The sequence below is a fragment of the Mesocricetus auratus genome, unplaced genomic scaffold, assembly GCF_017639785.1.
Source record: "Mesocricetus auratus isolate SY011 unplaced genomic scaffold, BCM_Maur_2.0 Super-Scaffold_4256, whole genome shotgun sequence".
In the NCBI taxonomy this organism is placed as follows: Eukaryota; Metazoa; Chordata; class Mammalia; order Rodentia; family Cricetidae; genus Mesocricetus; species Mesocricetus auratus.
Genome location: NW_024429182.1, coordinates 58,178,154 through 58,200,781, shown reverse-complemented (window position 1 = coordinate 58,200,781; position 22,628 = coordinate 58,178,154). Strand labels below are relative to the sequence as shown.

Genomic DNA, 22,628 nt, shown 5'->3' with positions numbered 1-22,628 from the left:
GTTTTTACTCACAGTTATCTTTAAGCTATCTAGTAATATGTGTGGTTTGGTTAATTCCCCTGATCTCTCTAGACTGATTCATGTGCCAGTCTGGATATTAAAAGACAGGCATGTAGCAAACCAACGTTTGTGGAAGGATGGGTGATATCCAGCAGCAGAAATTACATGTAGTAGAAGTTTGTCACGAAGTAGTAGTTCTTCCATTTCTTCTAACTTTGTTTCGTGTTGTGGTCACTTGCTAGGTTTTACAGGTTTGTGAGCTTCATGAGAGAAGACAGTTCTCCTGTGGGGTTTAACTGTAGGGTTAAGCTGTTCTTTCATCTGTGCTCATGGGAGTCAGCTTCCATGAGCTATAGCTGATGGCTTACTGGGAGAAGCCCTCAGTGAATGTTGTGGGTGCTTTCCAGCCTCAGAGCTGTGGTGCACAGGTAGAAGAATTGGACCAGTGGTGTAGTGCACCCCTTGTGAGGTGCTGTGGGTCCAGTTCATCACTGTCTTGGTGGGGTCCTTGCCTTACTGTGTGTGACTATGCTAGCCCAGTTAACCAGGGTCTTGTGTTCTGCTGCTGGCCTTGAATCAGTTTACTTCATTCCTTGGTCTTACCTCCTGCCTTCAAGTTATGAAGCTGAGTGGAGACCCCAGGGCTTTGTCTGTGGTTGTGTCCCATGTAGTTGGACATCCATGTGGTTCACAGCCCTTCCCTACCCCAGCACCACTGAAAACCATGATTCTGGCATCAGTTCTCAATGTGGGTCCTAGCAGGAGTGAGTGCTTCTTTGAGGCAATGAAACAACCTATTTGTATTCTTTTTTCTAGGTAAAAGTAAAGAAGCCGAAATAAAGAGGATAAACAAGGAACTGGCAAATATTAGATCAAAATTTAAAGGTAAGTGCTACCCTTGTACTACACCGTAAGGGCCTTGTGAAGATTGTTAATCTTCCTTGTAAACCTGATGAGATCTGGAATCCGTTTGTGCGTGTCTGTGAGGGATATCTAGGTTTAGTTCATTGAAGAAGGAAGATACCTAAATGTTTGTAGTACCATTCCATGGGGTGGGGTCCTGGACTTAATTAAAAGGAGAAAGTAGCTGACTACATCCCTCCAGCCTCAGGAGTGTTCCCAGTTCAACCATAGTGATCCCTGCTCATAATCAAGTGTGCACAGGAGATAAGTGATGCTTAGACCTGTCTGTGGGTCCATCTTACTTTGTTTTCTGACTGGATGCAGTGTGATCAGTCACCTCAAGTTCCTGCAGCTGACATCTTCATCATGATGGACATATCCTTGAACTATGAACCAAAATAAACTCTCCCTTAAATTATCATAAAAGTAATAAATATAGAAACGATCTTTGAATTCTTTTTTTTTGGGAGACAAGGTTTCTCTGTGTAGCTCTGTCTTGGAACTTGATCTGTAGACCAGGCTGGCCTTGAACTCACAGAGATCCACCTGCCTCTGTCTCCTGAGTGCTGGGATTAAAGGTGTGCACCACCAACGCCTGTCTTTTAACGTTTCTTTAAAACTCCTAAAACACATCAAGTTGTTAGTATAATAAATTCACCCATTGAGGGATCTAGGCAATGAGAAGAGCTTGTGTTGAACTGGGTGGTCAGCCCCTTCCTAGCTGTGGCCTTGTTCTTTCTTTTCTGGGGGGTTTGAAATAACACTGATCTGGTATCTTGTCTAGAAAGTGCGGTCAGCATAATGCTGAGGTGGAACTGCGTGTGTCCGCCCAGCTGAAAAATAATTTTATCCTGTGTGTATGGGTGTTTTACCCGCATGTGTGTTTGTACATCATGTGTATGTCTGATGTTCACAGAGACAAGAAGAGGGAGGGCATCAGATCCCCTGGCATTGGAGTTACAGATAGTTGTGAGCTGCTGTGTGGATGCTGGGAATTGAATCTGGGTCCCCTGGAAGAGTACTCTTAACCACTGAGCTGTCTCTCCAGCCCCAAATGTTGATATTTTTTGTCAGTTTTAAGGCCATAAAGACTTTGGGGCCTGAGAGATACGTAGTCCTGGCTGTCCTAGAACTCACTCACTATGTAGACCAGGCTGGCTTTGAACTCACAGTTATCTGCCTGTCTCTGCCTCCCAACTGCTGGGATTAAAGGTGTGTGCTACCACACCTTGCACTAATGACTCACTAAAAAAAGTAAATAGACACAGATGAAACTAAACTTTGGTAGCCCAAACTTCTAAAATATCACTGCAACATGTTATTGGCAGCAAAAATTACAAAGGTGTACTCTGCTTTTTCATGTAACTCTTTGACCCCATTTGTGTTTCTTTCATGTTTGGAACCCATCTTCATTTGGACCCACTGCATCTCCAGGTGTCTGGCAGTGTGGGTGGCTTGTGCCGGCTTGTGTCACCTCTACTGAATATCACAGGAGACCAGTCCTGCCCTTGGAAGTCAGCTGGGGAGTAGACAGTGTTCCACGGCCTCCTGGGAGCATTAGAGTGCCATGAAAAAAGAAATGTTCCCAGGCCACCCAAGAGGTGGCTATGGTTTGAGGCCAGGAACAGCAGTTTGTGCCTTTACCCTTACTGCCTGAGAAAGGAGTTCAGACAGCTGTTTTGGTGGCCCTAAGTACTTTAGAGCTATGACCATTGGTTGGAATGATCTTGTCTTCCTTCTAAGAAATGCGCTTTTGGTTGTCAGCTAGGGGGAGGCTATAGCTGGCATATGGTAGGCAGAGGCTAGAGGCTGGACACTCAAAGGACAGTTCCTTCCTACCATGAAATAGCTAGCTCGGAATGGCAGGATCCCTGTGTAGAGGGATAAAAGTCAAAGTGGAGCCCACCAGATCGGAGACCTTCTATATCAAACCAAAATCACCCTAGAGCTTTGGGAACTGGGCCCACTGGCCTCTCTGAGACAGCAGCTGAGCTCTGTTGGCACGTGGCATATAGCTTCACACTTAGACTTGGGTTGAGGTGAGGAGCACCGGTCCCTTTGATAGGAAAGTGTTATCTTTCTGCCTCGAATGCAATTGTTTTAAATACACTCTTTAGTGTGTGCTCAGAGAGAACAAGGGTGCTCAGAGAAACAAGATCCTGTGAGCCAGAGCCCACAGAGGCCCAGGAGATAGAATCATGAGGACAAAATCAGGTTCATGTTACAATGAACTAGGTTTACAGCATTTTAAAGGTTTAACAGACAAAGTCGGTAGGAAACTTAGAAAGTGTTAGAAGTGAGGACAGATTTTGAAATAAGACCAGTTGAAGTAACTTAAATGAAGATAAAGTGAGTGGCTGTGGTGACAGGTAAGCTAAGAGACCTTTAGTATTCTGGAAGGCTAGTCAGATGAAAACTATAGCTCAGAGGGAAGAAAAGATGGTGGATAGATGGTGGGAAGCAGAGTTGATGCCTGGAAGGTTGCTTGGTGTCTTGGAGGAACGAGCTGGGTGGGGTGGGCAGATCTGATGGAATCTTCCTTGAATATGGTAGTATACAATGTGTGAGTTCAAAGACAGATGCTTTGAGCAGCTGGGGCAGAGGGCCTGTCTACACAGCAGCTGTGCAAGGCTGGCAGCTTTTGAACAGGAACAGCAGGGAGCAGGAAGAAGGATGCTAAGTCCAGACATTGAGGAAGTCCATTCTTGGCTCAAGGAAAAGAGAATTAAAAAACAACCACAGGGAGTGGGGAGGAGGAGGAATAGGAGGAGGAGGAGGAGACAGGGGAGGGAGAGAGAGGACAAGAGCCAGTGGGAGCTTACATATACAAACACTTGTAAACTCAGGAGGCTGAGGCAGGCGTTATAGTGAGACCTTGTCTCAAAAGACAAAATAAGGGCTGAAGAGATGCCTCGTTGGTTAAGAGTCTTGGTCTTTCTGAGGACCGGGGTTTAATTTGATTCTCAGTGCCCATAGAGTTGGTCACAACCATCTGTAACTCTAGTTTCAGAGGATCCAATGTCCTCTTCTGGGATTGAATGCACATGATGATGCATGCAGGCAAAATACATACTCATGAAACAAAACAAGCCAAATTATAAGTCTAGGCATGGTGGCACATGTCTTTAATTCCAGCACTTGGGAGGCAGAGGCAGGTGGATCTCTGTGAGTTCGAGGCCAGCCTGGTCTATATGACAGCAAGTTCCAGGCCAGTCAATAACACAAAGTGAGACCCCATCTCAAAAAAAACAACTCTTCCTAAGCTATAATAATAATAATAATAATAATAATAATAATAATGATAAAGCAGCTTAAAATATATTTTAAAGACAAAATGGAAGAATATCTTAATAGCAGGCTTCTCTGATAGAGGAACTTTTATAGATTCATGATTCCAGGTACAAGGTCATTTATATAGAAAGGAATGATAAGGCAGAGGATGTTGGGTAAATTTTAAATGGTGATTATGTCTGGTAATGCTGTCTTGTGGAGTTTAAAGTCTATGTAGGAATTAAGTCCTTGATAGCAAGCAGATAAAATGTGAGCAGTGAACATTGGAGTGTTGAATCTGTATCTGTTTATTTTTATGGCACTCTAAACTTACTGAATGATTAATGTGAGTTATACAAAAGGGCACTACTTTAATTAAGACTTAGAAGGACCAGGCTGGCCTAGAAAGTGTGATGTCATGAAGGTTGACTTTGAACTTCTGATTCGCCTACCTCCACCACCCTAGTTCTGAGATTATAAGGTGTTTGCTACCACACCTGGTTTCTGTGGTAGTCGATTTGTGGGGCTCAAACCCAGGTTTTCCTGCATGTTGGGCCAACATTCTATCAATGATCTATGTTTCTAGCCATTTTAGTTTACACGTGGCCACCTCAAAATAGTTATAACATTGAGTTGGTCTACTTAAATCCTGTGGTTCTCTGTTAGATAGACATACAATATTTAACTTTTTAATGAGACATTGTCTCATATAGTCTAGAGTAGCCTCAAACTTGCTGTGCAGCCAAGACTGCCTTGAACTTTAGATCCTTTTGACTCTTGCCAAGTACTGGAATTACAGATGTGTGCCACTATACCACAGGAAATTGCTGTAAGTTCAAGGCCAACCTGGGCTACATAGTGAGTTCCAGGTCAACCTGGGGTATAGAATGAGGCTTTGTCTCACTCATTACCCCTCAAAAAGTTGCACATGTGAAGCCTTTACTAACAGGCAGAAATACCAAAACTGTATATTTGTTGCAAACAGATATGTCTATACACGAGCAAGCCAGGGATTCACAGTAGGAGACTACAGCTGTAGAAGCCTGACAGTTACAGGAATTGTGAAATCAGTGAAAGAACATTATGAAAATAAGTACTTCTTGTTGTAGCCTTCCCCTGTTCAGAACTACAAATACTGTTCACTATGTAAACAAAAAAGGAATGAGGAAATTTTAAGAGTCTGAATGAGGAGTTAGGATGGCCTAGAACCCAAAGAGATCCATCCATCTGCCTCTGCCTTCTGAGTACTGGGATTATAGGCGAGCGCCATCATGTCTGGCTGGGATTTTATTTCTTTCTCTCCCTCCCCCTCAAGACAGGGTTTCTGTATCCTTAGCTGTCCTGGAACTTACTCTGTAGAACAGGATGTCTCCCAACTCACAGAGATCTGCCTGTCTCTGTCTCCCAAGTGCTGCAATTAAGGCGTGCACCACCACCTCCCGGCTAGTTAAAATTTTTTTCTTAAATTTTTAAAAATTTATTTCTATCTATTTTATGTGTTTGTGTGTGCACATATGGAGGTCAAGGACAATTGTGAGTCCTTGGAATGGAACTCATGATGTCAGGCATGGTGGCCTTTGCCCACTGAGCCATTTCACAAGGTTAGGCGGGCTTGGGATTTTCTTACTATAATTAACATTGTGGTACTTTAAAGATTACCATTTTAAGTTAATTCCAGCATTTGGGAGACAGAGGCAGTTGGATCTTTGTGAGTTCAAGGCCAGCCTGATCTGTGGAGAGAGTTCCAGGACAGCAATGGCTACACAGAGAAACCCTGTCTCTAAAAAACAGCAGCAACAACAACAACAACAGATTTGCCATTTTGCTCTCCAATAGAGTATGAAGAGTCTGGTAGGTGAAGATTGTCTCTCAGCAGTAATAATGAATGGGTTGCATATGATACAGGTAAAAGTCTGTGGTTAGGATGCAGCTGGTGCAGTGTACTTATCTGCTGGTTCAAGGTTACCACCATACACAGGAAGTATATTTAAGATGTTGGTACGTTTGCGGCTGGGGATTTGGTCTGTTGATTCCAAGCACCACATAAAATCACGCATGGTGTGTTCAACTATAACCGCAGCGCTCAAGAAGTAAAGGCAGGAAGATCAGAATTTCAAGGTTATCCTCTGTTACGTAGTAAGTTTGAGACTAAGCTGAGTTACATGAGACCTTGTTTCAAAAAAAAAAAGTTAGCAGTTTGTGTACCTGTGCATGCTCAGAGGTCAGAAGAGGGTGTTGAATCCTTCAGAGGTAGGGTTATAGGTGTTTTTGGAACACCCAGTTTGTTACATGGATACTAGAATCTGAATGCCATTCCTCATGAGTTAGTTCCCTGTAAGCACCCACCATAGCCAGGCCATCTTTCCAGCCTGATCATGGTAGGTTTACAGAACTGGATGCTTGTTCTGTTGAATTGGGTATCAGAGCCACAATGTATTTAGTCTATTAAAAAAAAGCAGACAGGATGACTTTGACTTTTACATGCTTTCCCAGACTCTGGAGGTTTTCTGTTACTTTACTACACTAGATTGTAAAAAATTTCATTAACCTTTATTTTTGGTTTTGCACAAGTGTTTATGAATACATGTCTGTTCATTGCCTTGCTAGATTTTGACCAATTCCTTTCCTATAGCTCTTTCATCTTCCATCCAGGTCGCATTCATCACCAATCAATGATTGGCACATCCTCAGTGTCTTTTAAAAAAGTTTTAATTTTAGCTGGGTTGTGGTGCACGCCTTTAATTCCAGCACGCTGGAGGCAGAGACAGGTGGTTCTCTGAATTTGAGGCAGGCCTGGTCTACAGAATGAATTGTAGTACAGCCAGGGATACACAGAGAAACCTGTCTTGAAAAACAAAAAAAAAAGTTTTAATTTTTATCATTTTTAGTTATGTGTATGTGTGTGTTTGTATGTGGGTATACACATATGTGCAGGTGCCCCGCAGGGGCTAGAGGTGCTGGATCATCTGGAGCTGGAGTTACAGGTGGTTGTGAGCTGCCTGATATGGTGCTGGGAATGAACTCTGTGAAACAGTCATGCTTATCCTGGAACTCACTCTGTAGACCAGCCTGGCTTTGAACTCACAGAAACTGCCAGCTTCTGCCTCTGCCTCCTGAGTGCTGGGATTAAAGGTGTATGCTGCTGCCACCACCACTCGGTTCATCATCATCATCATCATCATCATCATCATCATCATCATCATCATTTTCATCTTCATCATCATCATCATTGAGACAGTCTCACTGTGCTGAAACCCACTATGTAGACCAGGCTGGCCTCAAATTTGGGAAGATCTCTTCCTCCCTGCTACTACGCATGCCACATACACATACTAATGAATACAGCAGTAAGCTGAGATTAAGTAGGAGGTACAGCCAACTAGATAGGACCTCACAGTGTTTGAATTTTAAATTATATTCTGCTGCTAGAAAGGAAGAATGGTTTCCTGGGAGCTCCACAGGTCACTTTGAGTTGATCTTCACCCAATGTGTAGGTGTTCTGGACACCTGTCACCCTGCCACTGCTCAGCCCTTACCAAGCAGAGGGATAGTGTTGCTGCGATGGTCTTGACCAGCCACATACCTTTAGACCATACGTACCTTATACTGACTCAGTGTCACTGGAAGGCCCAGCCCAGTGGGAAGAGGATATGCCACATCCCCTCCTTCTGCTACAGATGAAGTGAGCAGCAGTGTGTGATGTGAATCTTTGTGGTATAGTAAGTCTCCTGTTGAGCCTGCTTTGCTGTGATCAGGAGGGAGTTCAGTCATGCTACATGTTCTTGGACTGTGTATGTGTGTGGTTTTATGACTAGGTGATTTGCCCCGTAATTGTGAAAGGGAAGGTAATTTATAGTAAGTGTATCTGCCTAAGGCAATAAGTCTGTTTAAAGGATTAACTTGATGGCTTACACAGGGCTTGCAGATCTATCCCTTAGGGACTTTTGGGGCCAAGAAGGTTGAAGGAGGTCAAGGCCCCACTGGCAGGCACTAGCAGGTCTTCTTGGTACAGAGCACTAACTGCCAGGTAGTCTGGTGTGCACTGTGATTACCAGATAGCTGCTCTGCGTGTGTCTGTAGCTGCATGTCTGGCTGGAGGCCTGTGCCCTGTTTGAGGCCTTTATTGCAGTCTGTTACTCTGCTGCACAGTTCTCTTGCCTTCCTCACCTTGTTCACTAGGTAACCCTTTTCTTCACCTTTTCTGTAGGTGACAAGGCTCTTGATGGCTACAGTAAAAAGAAGTATGTTTGCAAGTTGCTCTTCATCTTTCTCCTTGGTCATGACATTGACTTTGGACACATGGAAGCTGTGAATCTTCTGAGCTCAAACAGATACACGGAAAAGCAGATTGTGAGTATGGTTGAGGGGCAGGGCCATGTGCCCTGTGTGCAGTTGGCAGACTCTCCTACTACCACTCTGTTCCATGTTGGAAACTAACCACCTGTGCCTCTGGCCTGTGTTACTGCCTGGGGCTGGTACCTAGCAGCCATGCTCATTCCTACTTAGTTCTTTGCTTCTAGAGAGCAGTGGTGCCAAGGATGGACCTTGATGGGGTGGCCTTCCTCCCGCTACAGCTCTGTGTTGTTGGCTTAGACTGGTAGATTCTCTGTGCTCGCACCCCTGTGTCTCCTGCCCACAGCCCTCATTGCCTTCTTCTCATAGGACCTTGTTAGTGAGTACAGTGCCAGCAGTGAACTTTACTCCATGGCCTTTTGCATGACTGTGTGAAACAGAATCTGTGCCCACAGGGGCAAGAAATAAAACCATAGAAGGTGCTGTCCCTTCCCTTTCCTTCTCTGCACCAGAGTATGAGGGTCCCTGCTATGCAGGCTGCTAACATTTGCTTAGGTTTGGTGTTTTAGCTCTGCATTCTTTTGTAGTAAGGCTGTTTGTGTTTCAATTAATAGCTTTCTCTTTTGGTTAAAAATTTAACTTACATAAAAAAAAAACCAAGCCAAATGACGTAGGATTTTTGTTAAGAAAATAAGCCTTCCGTGTTTTCAGTATTCACATCCTCACCTTGTAAGTGACAGAATGGTGATATGAGACTGGGTTTGAACTGATAGTGAGGTAACAATGGGGATAAGCTTGAGAGAGGAGTGGATAGCAGTAAGCTAGTTTTCTGGACAGATGCATATTTATTAGTGACTGGTGCCAGGCTTAGTTCTTGCACTGACAGCCCCCTCCCATCCTGACCTGAGGACACAGATATGAGCTACTGAGAAGGACATGAGGCTTGGGGAAGGACTGAGTGGTCTGGTCTCCTTGTGCCTCTGGCTATGCATATATTTTAGTAGGAATGCTGGGCTGAGCACGTATTTTAGTGGGAATGCTGCATCAGGGCTGGATGGTAGCATAAGTGTTGCTCACTTGTACATTGTCTGAATGTGTACTGTTTTCAGGGATAAGTCTCTGTGGCACCTATTGGGATGGTACTTGAGGCTTTCTAGGCTTACTTACCTGTGTATTGTGTGTTAGGCATCTTGTCAAACTTTTTGTCCCTGCCTTCTGGGAATACAGGGCTACCTTTTCATCTCTGTATTGGTGAACTCGAACAGCGAACTGATCCGCCTGATTAACAATGCCATCAAGAACGACTTGGCCAGCCGAAATCCCACATTTATGGGCTTGGCCCTTCACTGCATTGCCAATGTGGGTAGCCGTGAGATGGCGGAGGCCTTCGCTGGAGAGATCCCCAAGATCCTCGTGGCAGGGTACGTATCTGGGTGCTGTTGATAGACAGCATGCTCTCCTAAACACATCCCACTATGTGCAGCGTGGGATGTCATGAAGCCCTAGTGCAGCTCAGAATCACTATCAGATTCTTTCCCTGAGATCCCTGAGACTTACAGCACATCACGGAAGAAAGCCCTTCTTAGCCTGCTAGCCTAGAAAGGACACCAGCTTTGTATGGAGGGCAGGGAGAAAGAAACAAAGTTGTTTGACATAGCCCTGAGTCTTGTCCCTTCCCAGAAGCATTGGGGCAAAGGCCAAGCTCTTGTATCTTGAGAATTCTGTATCATCTCTCCCCTTAGTTCATTTGGAAAGCTGTCAAGTGTTGCCAAGGGGCTACTCTGGAAGGGTTTGAAGCAGCTCTGGGCTGTTTTGGCTTCAGGGTTGACAGAGGCAAGGCTAGCTTCTGCCTGGTCACGTGCTTTATGCTGTTGTCTAGGCAATCCACAAACGTAGTGCTTGCATTCATCATGGGTCCAGGAGACAGGATAGGATAGTTGTTAGTGAATTAAATAGGGTGTCAAGACCCTGGGTGCTTTTGCTACAGCCCTCTGCTGCCTTAAAGTGAAAGTATACATAGTGGGCCCAGAGGTCAGAGCTAGCCTACATTCTCTATTTAGTCAGCTATCTGAGGGGAAATGGATGGGCTGGCCCTGAACAAAGACTCAGAGCAGTTACCATTTTCATAGTGGAGGGCCTACTTCAGTCATCTAGTAGGCAGAGGCCTAAGATGCTACTAAATGTCCTGTGTATGGCACAGACACAAAGTAGCACAGGCCTCTGTTGCTGTGTTTTAAGCCAGCTTTGGCACCTCAACCCTGAGTAGTGGGAAGCTGGAGAGAACCGTCCTGTGGAATTGTAGATGTAGACCATAGGAGATTGATGAAGACGAGCATTACAGAGCTGAGTGGCAGTGGGAACTCGAAGGCTCATTACTGTAGACTATAAACTCCAGGGTACCTGAGGTAGGGGATCACAGTGGGTCTTGGGGTAGGGGAAGGAAGTTGGGCAGAATGCATGTGTGAGCTACCAGAAGGCCTCCCTGGCCTTCCTCCCTAGTAGTCATAAGGAGTCCTGTGGACAGGAAACTTGAGTGTTGTCTGCTGTGTTCCATGAGGGCTTCTGCCTTGGATATCTTGTTATTTTGCTGCCTTCTGGCACTGCCATGGGGCTGGTCCAATGGAGGAAGTGCAGACACTGGAGGAACAGGCATGTTTCATGAACTACACGAGCACATGCAGAGTGACCATAAGGCCCAATGTGGAGTAAAGGTTCTTTAGCAGAAGACAGGCGGGGCCTCCCAGTTGGAGAATGTTGGGCTGTAGGGACAGTTCATAGGCACCCGGTAAGCAAGAGGCAGGAACCTCTGAGCAGTAGGTGATTCTGTGAACAGTGTTTGCGCACTGTCAGCAGTTAAGATGTGGTGCTGAGGTGGGAGGTGACATGTTTCCTAGGATACAGTGTAGGATCAGAGAGAATACCTTCAACAGGTGGGAGCTGCTCTGGGCTCAGTGGGTATATGAGGGTGCTATGTGTCCTTTCCTCTGAGCTGGCAGGTGCTTGCTCCTTTTCTCTGAGCTTTCTGGGAACAAGGGGGGATGGTCTCCTGGCTCAGCATCCTGGTTGAATGTGTAGAAACAAACATGGTTCTTGTTACACAGACCCTGCAGTTGTAGCCTACAGTGAGGGCACCCGACAGTGGCTCCCATGGGATTGCTAGGAGGCCAGAATGAGACATGGGCCTGTTCTTCTCCCCATGGCATGGTGTCTAAAAGGACTTTCAGGCTAGGCTGTAGCTTAGAGGTAGAGTACTATACATAAACCAAAATTATTATTATTATTCTTCATTGGATAGTCCTGGGGGAGATTTAGAAGGTTTTCCTATTAGTTTTGTTTCATTTGGGAATAAAAATCCAATAACCAAGAGATAGCTGAACTAGAGTCCACAGACTCGACTCTTCTCATCACAGCCACAGTTTCTACCTCAAGTTGCAAGGACTCCAGCTGATTCTTATAAGGATTTCTGATGGCCTCCTCTAGCTAACTTGGTCAGCCTGTTTTGTTTTTCCACTGCTTGTCTGTTTGTTTGACTGTTTTTGGGACAGGGTCTTAGTATGTAGTCCTGTTGGCCTGGAACTCACAGAGATCCTTCTGCCTCTGCCTCCTGAGCGCTAGGATTAAAGACATGTCGCTATACCTGCCTCTTTCCTACTTGTAGGCAGGGTCTGGTAGGGTGAAGGGGAGCCCCCAGAGCTCCTGTCTTCAACAGAGCAGAAATCAGTTGCCTTCCTGGTTGGTATCTGCAAACAACTTTTGTTTTGGCCTCTGGGTGACCTTGGAGAGAGTAGAGAGAAGACCGCACTCCTTAACACTAGAGACTGCCTCAGGCCCTTGTATGTACAGCATGGCTGTAAGGCAGCAGCTGTGTGTAAGGTGTGTCTGTCAGGTGAGGAGGGGCAGCAGCTGTGTGTAAGGTCTGTCAGGTGAGGAGGGGCAGCAGCAGTGTGTAAGGTGTGTCTGTCAGGTGAGGAGGGGCAGCAGCTGTGTGTAAGGTCTGTCAGGTGAGGAGGGGCAGCAGCTGTGTGTAAGGTGTGTCTGTCAGGTGAGGAGGGGCAGCAGCTGTGTGTAAGGTCTGTCAGGTGAGGAGGGGCAGCAGCTGTGTGTAAGGTGTGTCTGTCAGGTGAGGAGGGGCGGCAGCAGTGTGTAAGGTCTGTCAGGTGAGGGGCGGCAGCAGTGTGTAAGGTGTGTCTGTCAGGTGAGGAGGGGCGGCAGCTGTGTGTAAGGTGTGTCTGTCAGGTGAGGAAGGGGACATAGCAGCTACATGTAGATATGATGTGGGGCTGCAGGCCAGGCCGGGACACAAATTTGCTTCCTCTTAAGACTTTCTTAGATTTGGGCATGGTGACATATACTTGTAACCTTAGCATTCAGGGGGCTGAGATGGGAATCGTGACGTTGAGGTGAGTGTAGGATACATGACTACACCCTGCATCAAACAACAAAAATCCAAAGCAGAAGAAAAAGAGACCCCACTTTTTCACCGGGACAACTTGAGCCTGCTTCCTCAGAGTAGTGCAGGAGCAGGACACATTTTGTAGAAATCACTCTGGTATTTCAGGTCTCCAATCGGTTCCTGCTATAATGAATTGAGGGAAGGGGAAGTCCTATGGTTCAGAGAGGAGCGTCATAGACATAGCTGGCCTCCATAGTCCATCTTGTATTCAGTGTCCAGGAGAGGATGATAATTGAAGCCTTGGAGGTCAGAGAGCAAACAGTGCAGGCTTTTGCCTGTGGGCAGGTGTCCTGCTAGAACTTAGTCCTTTAGCGTGACCTGTGCAGGGCTAACATTTGAACTGTGCAGGCTTCTTGACCCACTGGTCCCTGGTTATTCTAATGTGCTCTCTACTCAGCTCCTTTTTCTGCTTGGTGTAGCTTACGGTACCTGGAGATGCCACCATTCTCCAGAGTGACTGATGTCTGTTTTCCAGAGACACCATGGATAGTGTAAAGCAGAGTGCAGCCCTGTGCTTGTTGCGTCTGTACAGGACATCACCTGACCTAGTTCCTATGGGTGACTGGACATCCCGAGTGGTACACCTCCTCAATGACCAGCACTTGGTAAGTGCATTCCATTCCACTCTTACCCACCCAGTCACCTTTTCAGAAGAATGTTGTAGAAGTGGCCCTTGGAGACTCTCAGGATTATGAAGGTGATGTACTGCCTCTTCTGCAGCTTTGTACACAGGCTGCCAGCATCTCTCTGCAGCAAGGCATTCCCCAGGGATTTCATCTATGCAGGGTGATTCTCACTCAGCACCTATGTCCTTATAAGCTGCTTGTGTGGTCCTGTGATGGGTGTGTTCCATCTCTTGGCTAAGCATCAGTGTGCAACTCTTACTAAATTGCCCATTTTATAGAGGAGGACTGGAGGTCTGTGATGGCGACTATGGCTGCTCAGCTGGGTGGGAAACAGCTGTGGGCCATGGCCTCTGTTGCTTGGACTGCTGAACAAGTGAGTCTGATGGCCTGGCTGGGATCAGACAAGTGTGTTTGCTAGTTAATTTTTTTCCCCCCAGAAAAATCTGATGTGAACGTTAAAGATTATTACATGAACATTCAGAAGACAGTACATGGGACTTGCATTGGACATTTTACTGTGGAATAGCAACCATTCATGCTATCCCTGTATTGTGACTTCTTGTGCTTGTTAAGATAGGAGTTGGAATAGATCTTGGAGTGCAGAGAAGCAGAGGGCTCTGGAGGTGAGCCAGTAATGCTGCTTTGAGTGGGCCCTGAGCACTGCAGGGTTAGACCCTGCACGTTTGAATACTACCTGGGGGCTGTTGCTAGAGGCCATCAGTTGTGTCAGATAAATGGTAGTTCATCAATAGACTTTGTAAATTGTAAATAGTGGGAATTTCCCAGGTTTTTGTTTTTTTCAAGGTAGGGTTTCTCTGTATAATAGTCCTAGCTGTCCTGCTCTGTAGATCAGGTTGGTCTTGAGCTCAGAGAGATCCACCTGCCTCCCAAGTGCTGGGATTAAAGGCATGTGCCACCACTGCCCAGCTTTTTTTTTTTTTTTTTTTTTTTTTTTTTTTGAGGCAGGGTTTCTCTGTGTAGCCTTGGCTATTCTGGCACTCTCTCAGACTGGCCTCGAACACACAGAGGAGATCCACCTGCCTCTGTCTCCTGAGTGCTGGGATTAAAGGTGTGCACTACACTGCTTGGTAGGAATTTCCCAGTCTTATAGCTGAGGAAACCAGAAAAATGAAGATTCTCATAGCCATGACGTGAGCCAGGTTTTCAGAGGCTGAGAGTCAGGTGTCATGCAAATGAGCAGGGAGGCCGCTTTGAGGAGCAGTTCAGCACCTTCTGTGCAGTTTTGTCTGTAGAATTCTGGCAGAAGTTATTTCTTGCTTCCTGCAGTCACCTTGCTGTGCCCATCAAGTCATTTCCAGGTAGCCAGACTAGGTCTTTGGTGCCAGGACATTGCCCCTCTCTGGATACTGATTCTTTGATCCCAGTGTCTTGGTTGCTTTCAGTCTTTCATATGCATATTATTTTGCTAGCACCTTGGCTTGTGACAGAAGCTCAGTTCATAGTAAAGAAGGTCAGGGCATCATATCCAGACCCTCAAGCCTTCCTCAGCTGTGTGGCATGCTCTCCTTTAGCTGCTCCAAACCCATGTCAGCTTTGCCACTGTAGAAGGCCTGAGACACTGTTTTCCTAGCCTCTAGCTTAGGGACTCTGGTAAGATGTCAGATGCCTGCTTATGGTGAGCTTGGTGGCCTTTTCTGAGAACAGTATATAATCGGCCCCAAGGCCAAGGTCTTCAGATGAGATCAAGAATGCATAGAGGCCGTCAGTAGAGGGTTATACTTGTGGGGAGGCAGGGTCAGCCCTGATGGCCCATAAGGGTGGTGATGTGGAACAGATAACTCAGAGCTATGAGGACTGAACTGCCTTCTGGGGAAGAGATGTGGAGAGGGAGCAAAAGACCAGGGCTGCCCTATATCTACCTGAGGCCAGGGAATACTTGGGGACCATGTGTTAGCATATGGCAGTGTGCTTCTTTGTTTTTAGCTTCCTGTGAGACCACAGAAGAGCAAACTATGATGTGGAGAGAGACTAAGTCAGTGGCCAATAATTAGGTATTTGCACATACTGTATTCTCTTGTGAATTTGGCCTATTCCAAATGCTAGGGACCCAGCAGTGCCTGTTTTGAACCAGTGTCTTATTATATAGCTTGGGCTGGCCTTGATGTAACATTTCTTCCTCTTCCTCTGAAGTACTATGATTACAGATGTACTATACTGCCAGGCAAGAGATTTCTTAACCAAAATCTTTCCAGAGATTATGTATTAGAAACAGTTGTTTGTTATCCTGGGACAGTGGTAGACCTAAGGCCTTGTGGGAAACTGCCATGCTGCATTGGGGTTTCAGCTGTTCCGATCTGAACCCAGGTAGGGTGTGGGGACTCTGCAGGGGAGCAGTCTCTAGCCTTGGGTCTGGGACCCATCAAGTGAAGACACAGCAGGACTGAAGATTCTGTCTCTCTACAGTGGGTACAGTGACTTAAACTAAAGCAACTAGAACATATGGAGACAGAGCCATGCAGGTAACAAACAGAATAAGACTCACATGCTTTCCAGTTGCAGCCTAGTACTGCTTCACGTGCAAGTACCTGGGCCAAGCTGGACTAGATTTCCAGTTTCCAGAGAGAAGGTGGGCCCAGAAGGAGCCAGTATGCCCTTGCCTCAGTTTTGCAAACCTCATGGGTTAGTCAGGGCAGGCCTGGGGCTGAGGTGCTGTGCACCATAGATTGTACTTTTTATGTACTGTCTCCTGTGGTGCCTGTGGACCTCCTGATTGGATCTTTGTCTTTCAGGGTGTAGTGACTGCTGCAACTAGCCTCATCACCACACTGGCCCAGAAGAATCCTGAGGAGTTCAAGACCTCTGTCTCCCTAGCTGTCTCTCGACTGAGCAGAGTAAGTCCATGGTGGGGACAGACAGCAGGGTGGATTTGATCTTCATTGCTCAACTTAAGTATTAGTTCACATTTTAGAATGAAGTACATCTTGCCCACTTTGTAAATTCCAGAATAAAAATTGCCTCTGTCAGTCCTTGACATTTTGTTCTCTGTTAGTTGAGAAGCACCCTGCCCTATCCGGTATGCATATTGAGGGACAACTGGCAGTGCTAAGCATTCTTCTGTTCCTTCTCCTAAAGGGGAGAGAACCTGTTAGCTGGTATACTTCCTACCACCTTCACTAGCTAGGACTGACTCTGGCTTTGTGTCTTGGATTTTGTCAGCAGGTCTGTGTGGCGTGCCCCCCCCTTTAATGTGTCTGTCTGGCAGCCTTGGGTGTGAACCCCTCACTTTTGTTTGGAATGACTGTTATTACTTTTCTGATCCTGCAGAGAAGTGGCTATTTGATGGACTGCAGTGTAGTCATCTCTGTTCTCAAGCCTTCTTGTTACCTTCTGCTTAGAGACAATCCTTAGTGACTGACTGTGAGAAGCCCGGGATGTTTCATGGTCCATGTGTGTGAGGTGTTGGAGCAGGGGTGGTATTTCTCAGGCTGTAGCGGTGTTCAGTAGCTTCTGCAGTAGTTGCTGTGGTACCTACAGTACTGTGGCTGGTTCCTCTGCTTTGGTCTTGCTTGAGGATGCTCACACTGGCCTCTTGGACCTGTGTTTTGTTGTGATTGGGCCTGGTAGTCATTAAGGCTGTGGATTGGCACTGTTGGCTGCATTGGACTGGAACATACAACTTGCCAGTACTTGCCCTTTGTTGTTCTTCAAAGGTAGTGGCTGTATATGACATTCCCTGATCTGTGTGTAGAAGTTGGTGTGGCATGCTAGTTGGCTTTTTTGTTGCTTTAAGACAGGTTCTCACTGTGTAGCTTAGACTAGCCTTGAACTGACAGTTGGTCCTCCATGGCTAGGTATATTTCCAGGTCACTGTTTTGCAGAGTTCTCTGGTTAGAGACTTTAAGTTACTAAGCCTCCTCTGGTCAGCATGCTAAATCCTGTTTGTGAAGCTGGCTGCTCTGAGGCCACATCTAGGTGGCACAGCTGGCACTGTACAGATGTGAGGGACCCAATATCCTGGACCACACTGGAACCCGCTACTCTGCAAGTTCTACTTCCTGCTCTCCCCACACTGCTCTCTGGAGCTTTGCCAGTCTGCAGTCTCACAAATCATCTTGTACCTGGTTCCTACCCCAAAGTCCTATGGGGTCACCTGAAAACAAGGTGTCTCTGTAATCGTAGCTTTTTAAGAATTTAAGATTTTTAAGATACAGTATCAATTTTAAAAGATTGTCTTTTTAACTTTCTGGCTAACATTTTTATTGTAGTATTTCCTCTTAAAATTCATCCAAGACAAAAAAGAAAACAAAGACAGTGGGCCCTGGAAGGAACACAGTTTGTTTTAGTTTTCAGTACAGAGATCCTTTTCTTTCTTTCTTTCTTTCTTTCTTTCTTTCTTTCTTTTTTTTTTTTTTTTTTTTTTTTTTTGGTTTTTACGAGACAGGGTTTCTCTGTATTGTTTCAGAGGCTATCGGTCCAGCCCGGCCTCGAACTCACAGAGATCCGCCTACCTCTGCCTCCCGAGTGCTGGGATTAAAGGCATGCGCCACCACCGCCCGGCGAGATCCTTTTCTTAATGGGAGTTGTGCTCTTGGTTTCAGCAGTAAATGAAAAAACTTGCCCTTTTGAAGTTCTGAGGGAGGTGTGGGTGTCCGCATTAGTATGTTGGATAGGATATGTGATCGCTGTAATGCTTCGTCGTTGGGATGGTCTTCCATCACCATGGCATCCATTTGCTACTGGCCTGAGTCCCAGGACCCTGTTGCCACAACCATGCCATCATCAGTCACCCCCAAGTGCCTTATGTTAGAATGACAGCTCTGTTTTATGTTTAGAATGCTATTCTCAGTGATCGCTTTAAATTTTTACTTTTGTGAGGTTCAGAGGGTTGAATCTAGTATCTTGTGTACCTAGGTAACCACTTCACTGCTGAGTTGTCTCACCAGTCTAGTGTAACATGAAAACTAAAAGACCCAGAGACTGATATTGGGATTCAAGTTAAAAGCTGAAGATCAGAAAAGCAAAGTAGCCTGACACTAGCTCAGAGCAAAGGGGTGATGCTCAGACTGCTCCCGACTTCACTGCTCCTCAGGTTCACTCAGACTGCTGTGCTGTCCTCAACTTGGCTAGAGACTAACTCTCAGACTGAGTGCTTCTACCTTTTATACCTTTCAAATCCTGGGGTTAAAGGCATGAGCTCTGACCCACTCTCTGGTAGCTCAGGGTGGTCTTGGACTCAGAGATCTATCTGCCTTTCTCCTGAGTCCTGGGATTCTGACTGGTTTCTATAGCTAACTAGTGTGGTTGGCTTTGCTTTCTGTGCCCTCAGGCAAGCTTTAATAAATCATAAATAATACATCACCACAGTCTAGAATTTGTGCTTCCATTATATGATGATATCTTATGCAACTGATTAAAAAATTTTTTTTGGCCAGGGTTGGTGGCACCTGCCTTTAATCCCAGCACTTGGGAGGCAGAGGCAGGTGGATCTCTGTGAAGTTCAAGGCTAGCCAGGGCTGCAGAGTGAGAATCTGTCTCAAAAATAAAATAAAAATTTTAGTGTGGTGTAATACATAAAATCTGTCATTCTGTCTTTAAAATGTACAGTTTGTTGGTGTTAAGTAGATAAGTAGATCTGTAAGCTGTGTCTATTGCTATAGCTTTGTTTTTTAATGTGTATTTATTATTTGTGTACGAATGTGAGCATATATGTCATAGCATGCATGTGGAGGTCAGAGGTCAGCTTATGGGTGTCAGTTCTCCCCTTCCACATGAGTCCCAGGGATCCAGCTCAGGTCATTAAGTTTAACTGTAAACACCTTTACCCCTGAGCCATCCGCTGGCCCTCTGTTTCACTTTTCACTCTGTAAACTTGAAACTGTCCTCATTAAACACTGATAGCCGACCTGTTGCTTGCCAGCCTTTGGTACTTTATACATGACTGCCTCTGGCTTTGACAACACTAACTATGTTACAAAAGCAGAATCACGTAATATTGTTTCATTTTAGCATAATGCCCTTAGGTTCCACCTATGTTGCTAGACTTATCAGTATTTTCTTCCTTCCTAGGCCTGAATAATCTTTACTTATTGTGTGTGTGTGTGTGTGTGTGTGTGTGTATGTATGCACATTCCTCACAGGAGACATAGAGAGGGGAGAAGGAAGAGGAAGAGGAGGGAGGGAGGAAGGGAGAGAGAGAGAGAGAGAGAGAGAGAGAGAGAGAGAGAGAGAGAGAGAGAGAGAGAGAGAGATTGAGATTGGTCCCCAGGAGCTGGAGTTGCAGGCGGTTGTGAGCTACCAAACATGGGTATTGGGAACTGAATTAAGGTCCTCTGGAATAGCAGTGTGTCCTCTTAACCAAAAACTCTCTCTTCAGCTCTGAGGGATGGGTACTCTTCTGTCTCATAGGTATTTTACTAACTCAGCCTTGGGCTACTTTGATGCTGGACTACTTCCATATTTTGGCTGCTGTGGATAGTGCTGTTGTAAATGTGGCTGTGCAAATGTCTCCTATGTGCTGCTTTTTCTTTTGGGAGTGGAATTGCTGGATTGTATGCTAATTTTATTTTTTTTTAAAGTAACTGACATACTGTTTGCTTATACTTACATCATTTTACATCTCCATCAATGGTATACAAGGGTCTAATTTATCTACATTTTCACCAATATTTATGTCTTTTAGTATTATGTGTGTGCATCATGACCCATGTAGAGGTCAGAGGACAACTTTTAGGAATTAGTTCTCTTCTGGTTTTTTTTTATATAAAGGATTTCTAATCTTGTGTAGGTGTGTCTGTTTGCATGTGGGTATGTACATGTGAATGCAGAGACATCAGATCCCCTGAAGATGGAGTTACAGGTAGTCATGAGCTGCCTGATGTGGGTACTAGTAGCTGAACTTGGGGTCTCTAGAAGAAACACTAAGCCATCTCTCTAGTTCTCTCCTTGCTTTTTAAAAAAATTTAAAAAATTTTTTTGAGACAGGATTTCTCTTTGTAGACCAGTTTGGCCTTGAAATCACAGAGATCCGCCTGCCTCTGCCTCCCAAGTGCTGGGGTTAAAGGCAGGTGCCACTAACCCTGGCCAAAAAAAATTTTTTAAATCAGTTGCACCATTAACGCCCGGGTTCTCTCCTTCCATCTTTACATGGGTTCCAGGGATTGATTTCAGGTTGTTAGGCTTGTGAGACAAGTGCTTTTACCCACTGAGCCATTTGGTGTACCCTTCCAACTCCCTTTTTTTGAGACAAGGTCTTGCTCTGTAGCCCATGCTGATCTTGGAGATCCTCTTCCCCATCCTGAGGGCTGGGATTATAGGTGTGTATCACCATGCTACTATGCTGGCTTGTTGTTTTTTTGTCTGTACTTTTCCTTACAGGTGTGGGGTGTGTCCTGTGATCTTGATTTTTATTTTCCTAATGATGAAGAGGGTGTCTTTTCATTGCTTATTGTCCATGTACTCATTTCATCTGCGGAAGTGGGCAAGTCTCAGGTTTTTTCCCCCCTGGGAGGCAGTGTTGGAACTGAACCTATGGCCTAAGTCTAGGCAGTTTTTCTATCACTGAGCTAAGTCTCCTGCCCTGCCCCCTCTCTATTTTAGCTTTAGAGACCATATCTGAGGTGTGCTCCATTGACTGTACTAATTCCTCTGAAAGTATTCACTTTTGATTTTCTTGGTCTTCTCTATTACGTTTTCCTATTTTGCTCTTGTCTTTGTCTTATTTCTTCCTAAACATTCAAGAGTTATCTTTGCCTTTCTGCTGTAAATCAGTGCATTTAAAGCTTCAGGTGTCTCTCTGAGTGTGATGTAGCTGGAACATACATTGCAAAGACAGATCATGTTGGGCATGTCTCTGCATTTCTTGGGGGGTGGTATGGGGCTTGTTTTTGCCTGGCTTGGTTGCTTGCTGTCGACTTCTTGCCCTCTGTTTAGTCCTTTCCTGACTCTCCAGGCAAATATCAGGTGAGCTTTCTAAGATGTGCTCACATAGCTAAAGGGTCACACAGGTGCACTTTTAGGGAGGGAACAACTCTGAGTCCTTAAAATGAGAGGTAACAAGCAGCCATGCATAGTGGTGCATGCCTTTAATCCCAGTACTTGGGAGGCAGAGATAAGTGGACCTTTGTGAGTTCGAGGCTAGCCTGGTCTACAAAGTGAGTTCCTGGGCAGCCAGAACTGTCCCACAAAGGAACCATCTTGAAAACAAAAAGGTACAAGAGGTGGAGAGGACACAGAGCTGTCTGTGGAAATAGCTGGGCCATATTGGATTAGGGGGTGGAGATTGTAAGAAGAGCAGGTGCTACCTGGCTCAGCAAACTCACAGCCTGGATCAGGCTTGGACGCTGTGGGATGTGGATCAGAACATTGGCTTCTTTGATTGTCACTTCCCAGCCCACAAAGGAAAGACTGATTTCCTTCTTCAGGTGTCAGCATGCCTCAGGGCACCATAGCCCTTGTGGTGACAGCATTTGAAGCTGTCCTCTGAAAGGGGTGTACCAACCCTTTCAGTGTGAGCTGATGAGGCCTGGCCAGCTTCTTCAGGAGACAGGAAACAGTATTGAAAATAGCTAACACTGCAAACTATTGTTCTCAGAAGGCGTGCTTCAGGGAACCAGTGTGACTCTTCTAAGGTTCCTGGTGGAGTCTCCTGAGGACAGTGCCTCTTACCCACTCACCTGTTTTGCAGATTGTGACATCCGCATCAACAGATCTTCAGGATTATACTTACTACTTTGTCCCAGCTCCTTGGCTGTCAGTCAAACTTCTGAGACTGCTGCAATGCTACCCACCCCCAGGTAATGTTCCCGGAAGCCCCACCTCCAAGTAGCATTCCCCATGCCCCCTTCCTTGATGCTCCCTGCAGCCCCCTACTCTATAGCCACAGACTCAGTTCACCACAGAGTCTTCATGAGGAAGAATTTAATTCCTTAGTTGATCAAAATCTTGTTTATTAGATTTAAAAGTTTATTAGGTGCTTCAGAGAGAGCTCAAGGTAGTGAAGTGTTGGCATAGCAGACACAAGGACTTGATCAATCTAAAGCACCACCACGAAAGCCAGGCTTAGTGGTACATACTTGTAATCCTAGCATCAGGGAGACAGAGACAGGAGGATCTAGTGTAAGCTA

At 45.6% G+C, this 22,628-nt stretch overlaps 1 protein-coding gene across 2 annotated transcripts in view; it reads left to right on the top strand.

The window, feature by feature from the left end:
- Nucleotides 1-22,628, top strand: part of Ap2a2 (adaptor related protein complex 2 subunit alpha 2) — a 67,642-nt gene that overhangs the window by 25,223 nt on the left and 19,791 nt on the right. For both annotated transcript variants that reach the window (XM_005064194.4, XM_005064195.4), the window contains exons 2-7: nt 817-885; nt 8,381-8,523; nt 9,694-9,887; nt 13,395-13,524; nt 16,296-16,397; nt 22,190-22,298. In XM_005064194.4, coding sequence (XP_005064251.1) covers nt 817-885; nt 8,381-8,523; nt 9,694-9,887; nt 13,395-13,524; nt 16,296-16,397; nt 22,190-22,298 — 747 coding nt within the window. The remainder of the gene's footprint in view (nt 1-816; nt 886-8,380; nt 8,524-9,693; nt 9,888-13,394; nt 13,525-16,295; nt 16,398-22,189; nt 22,299-22,628) is intronic.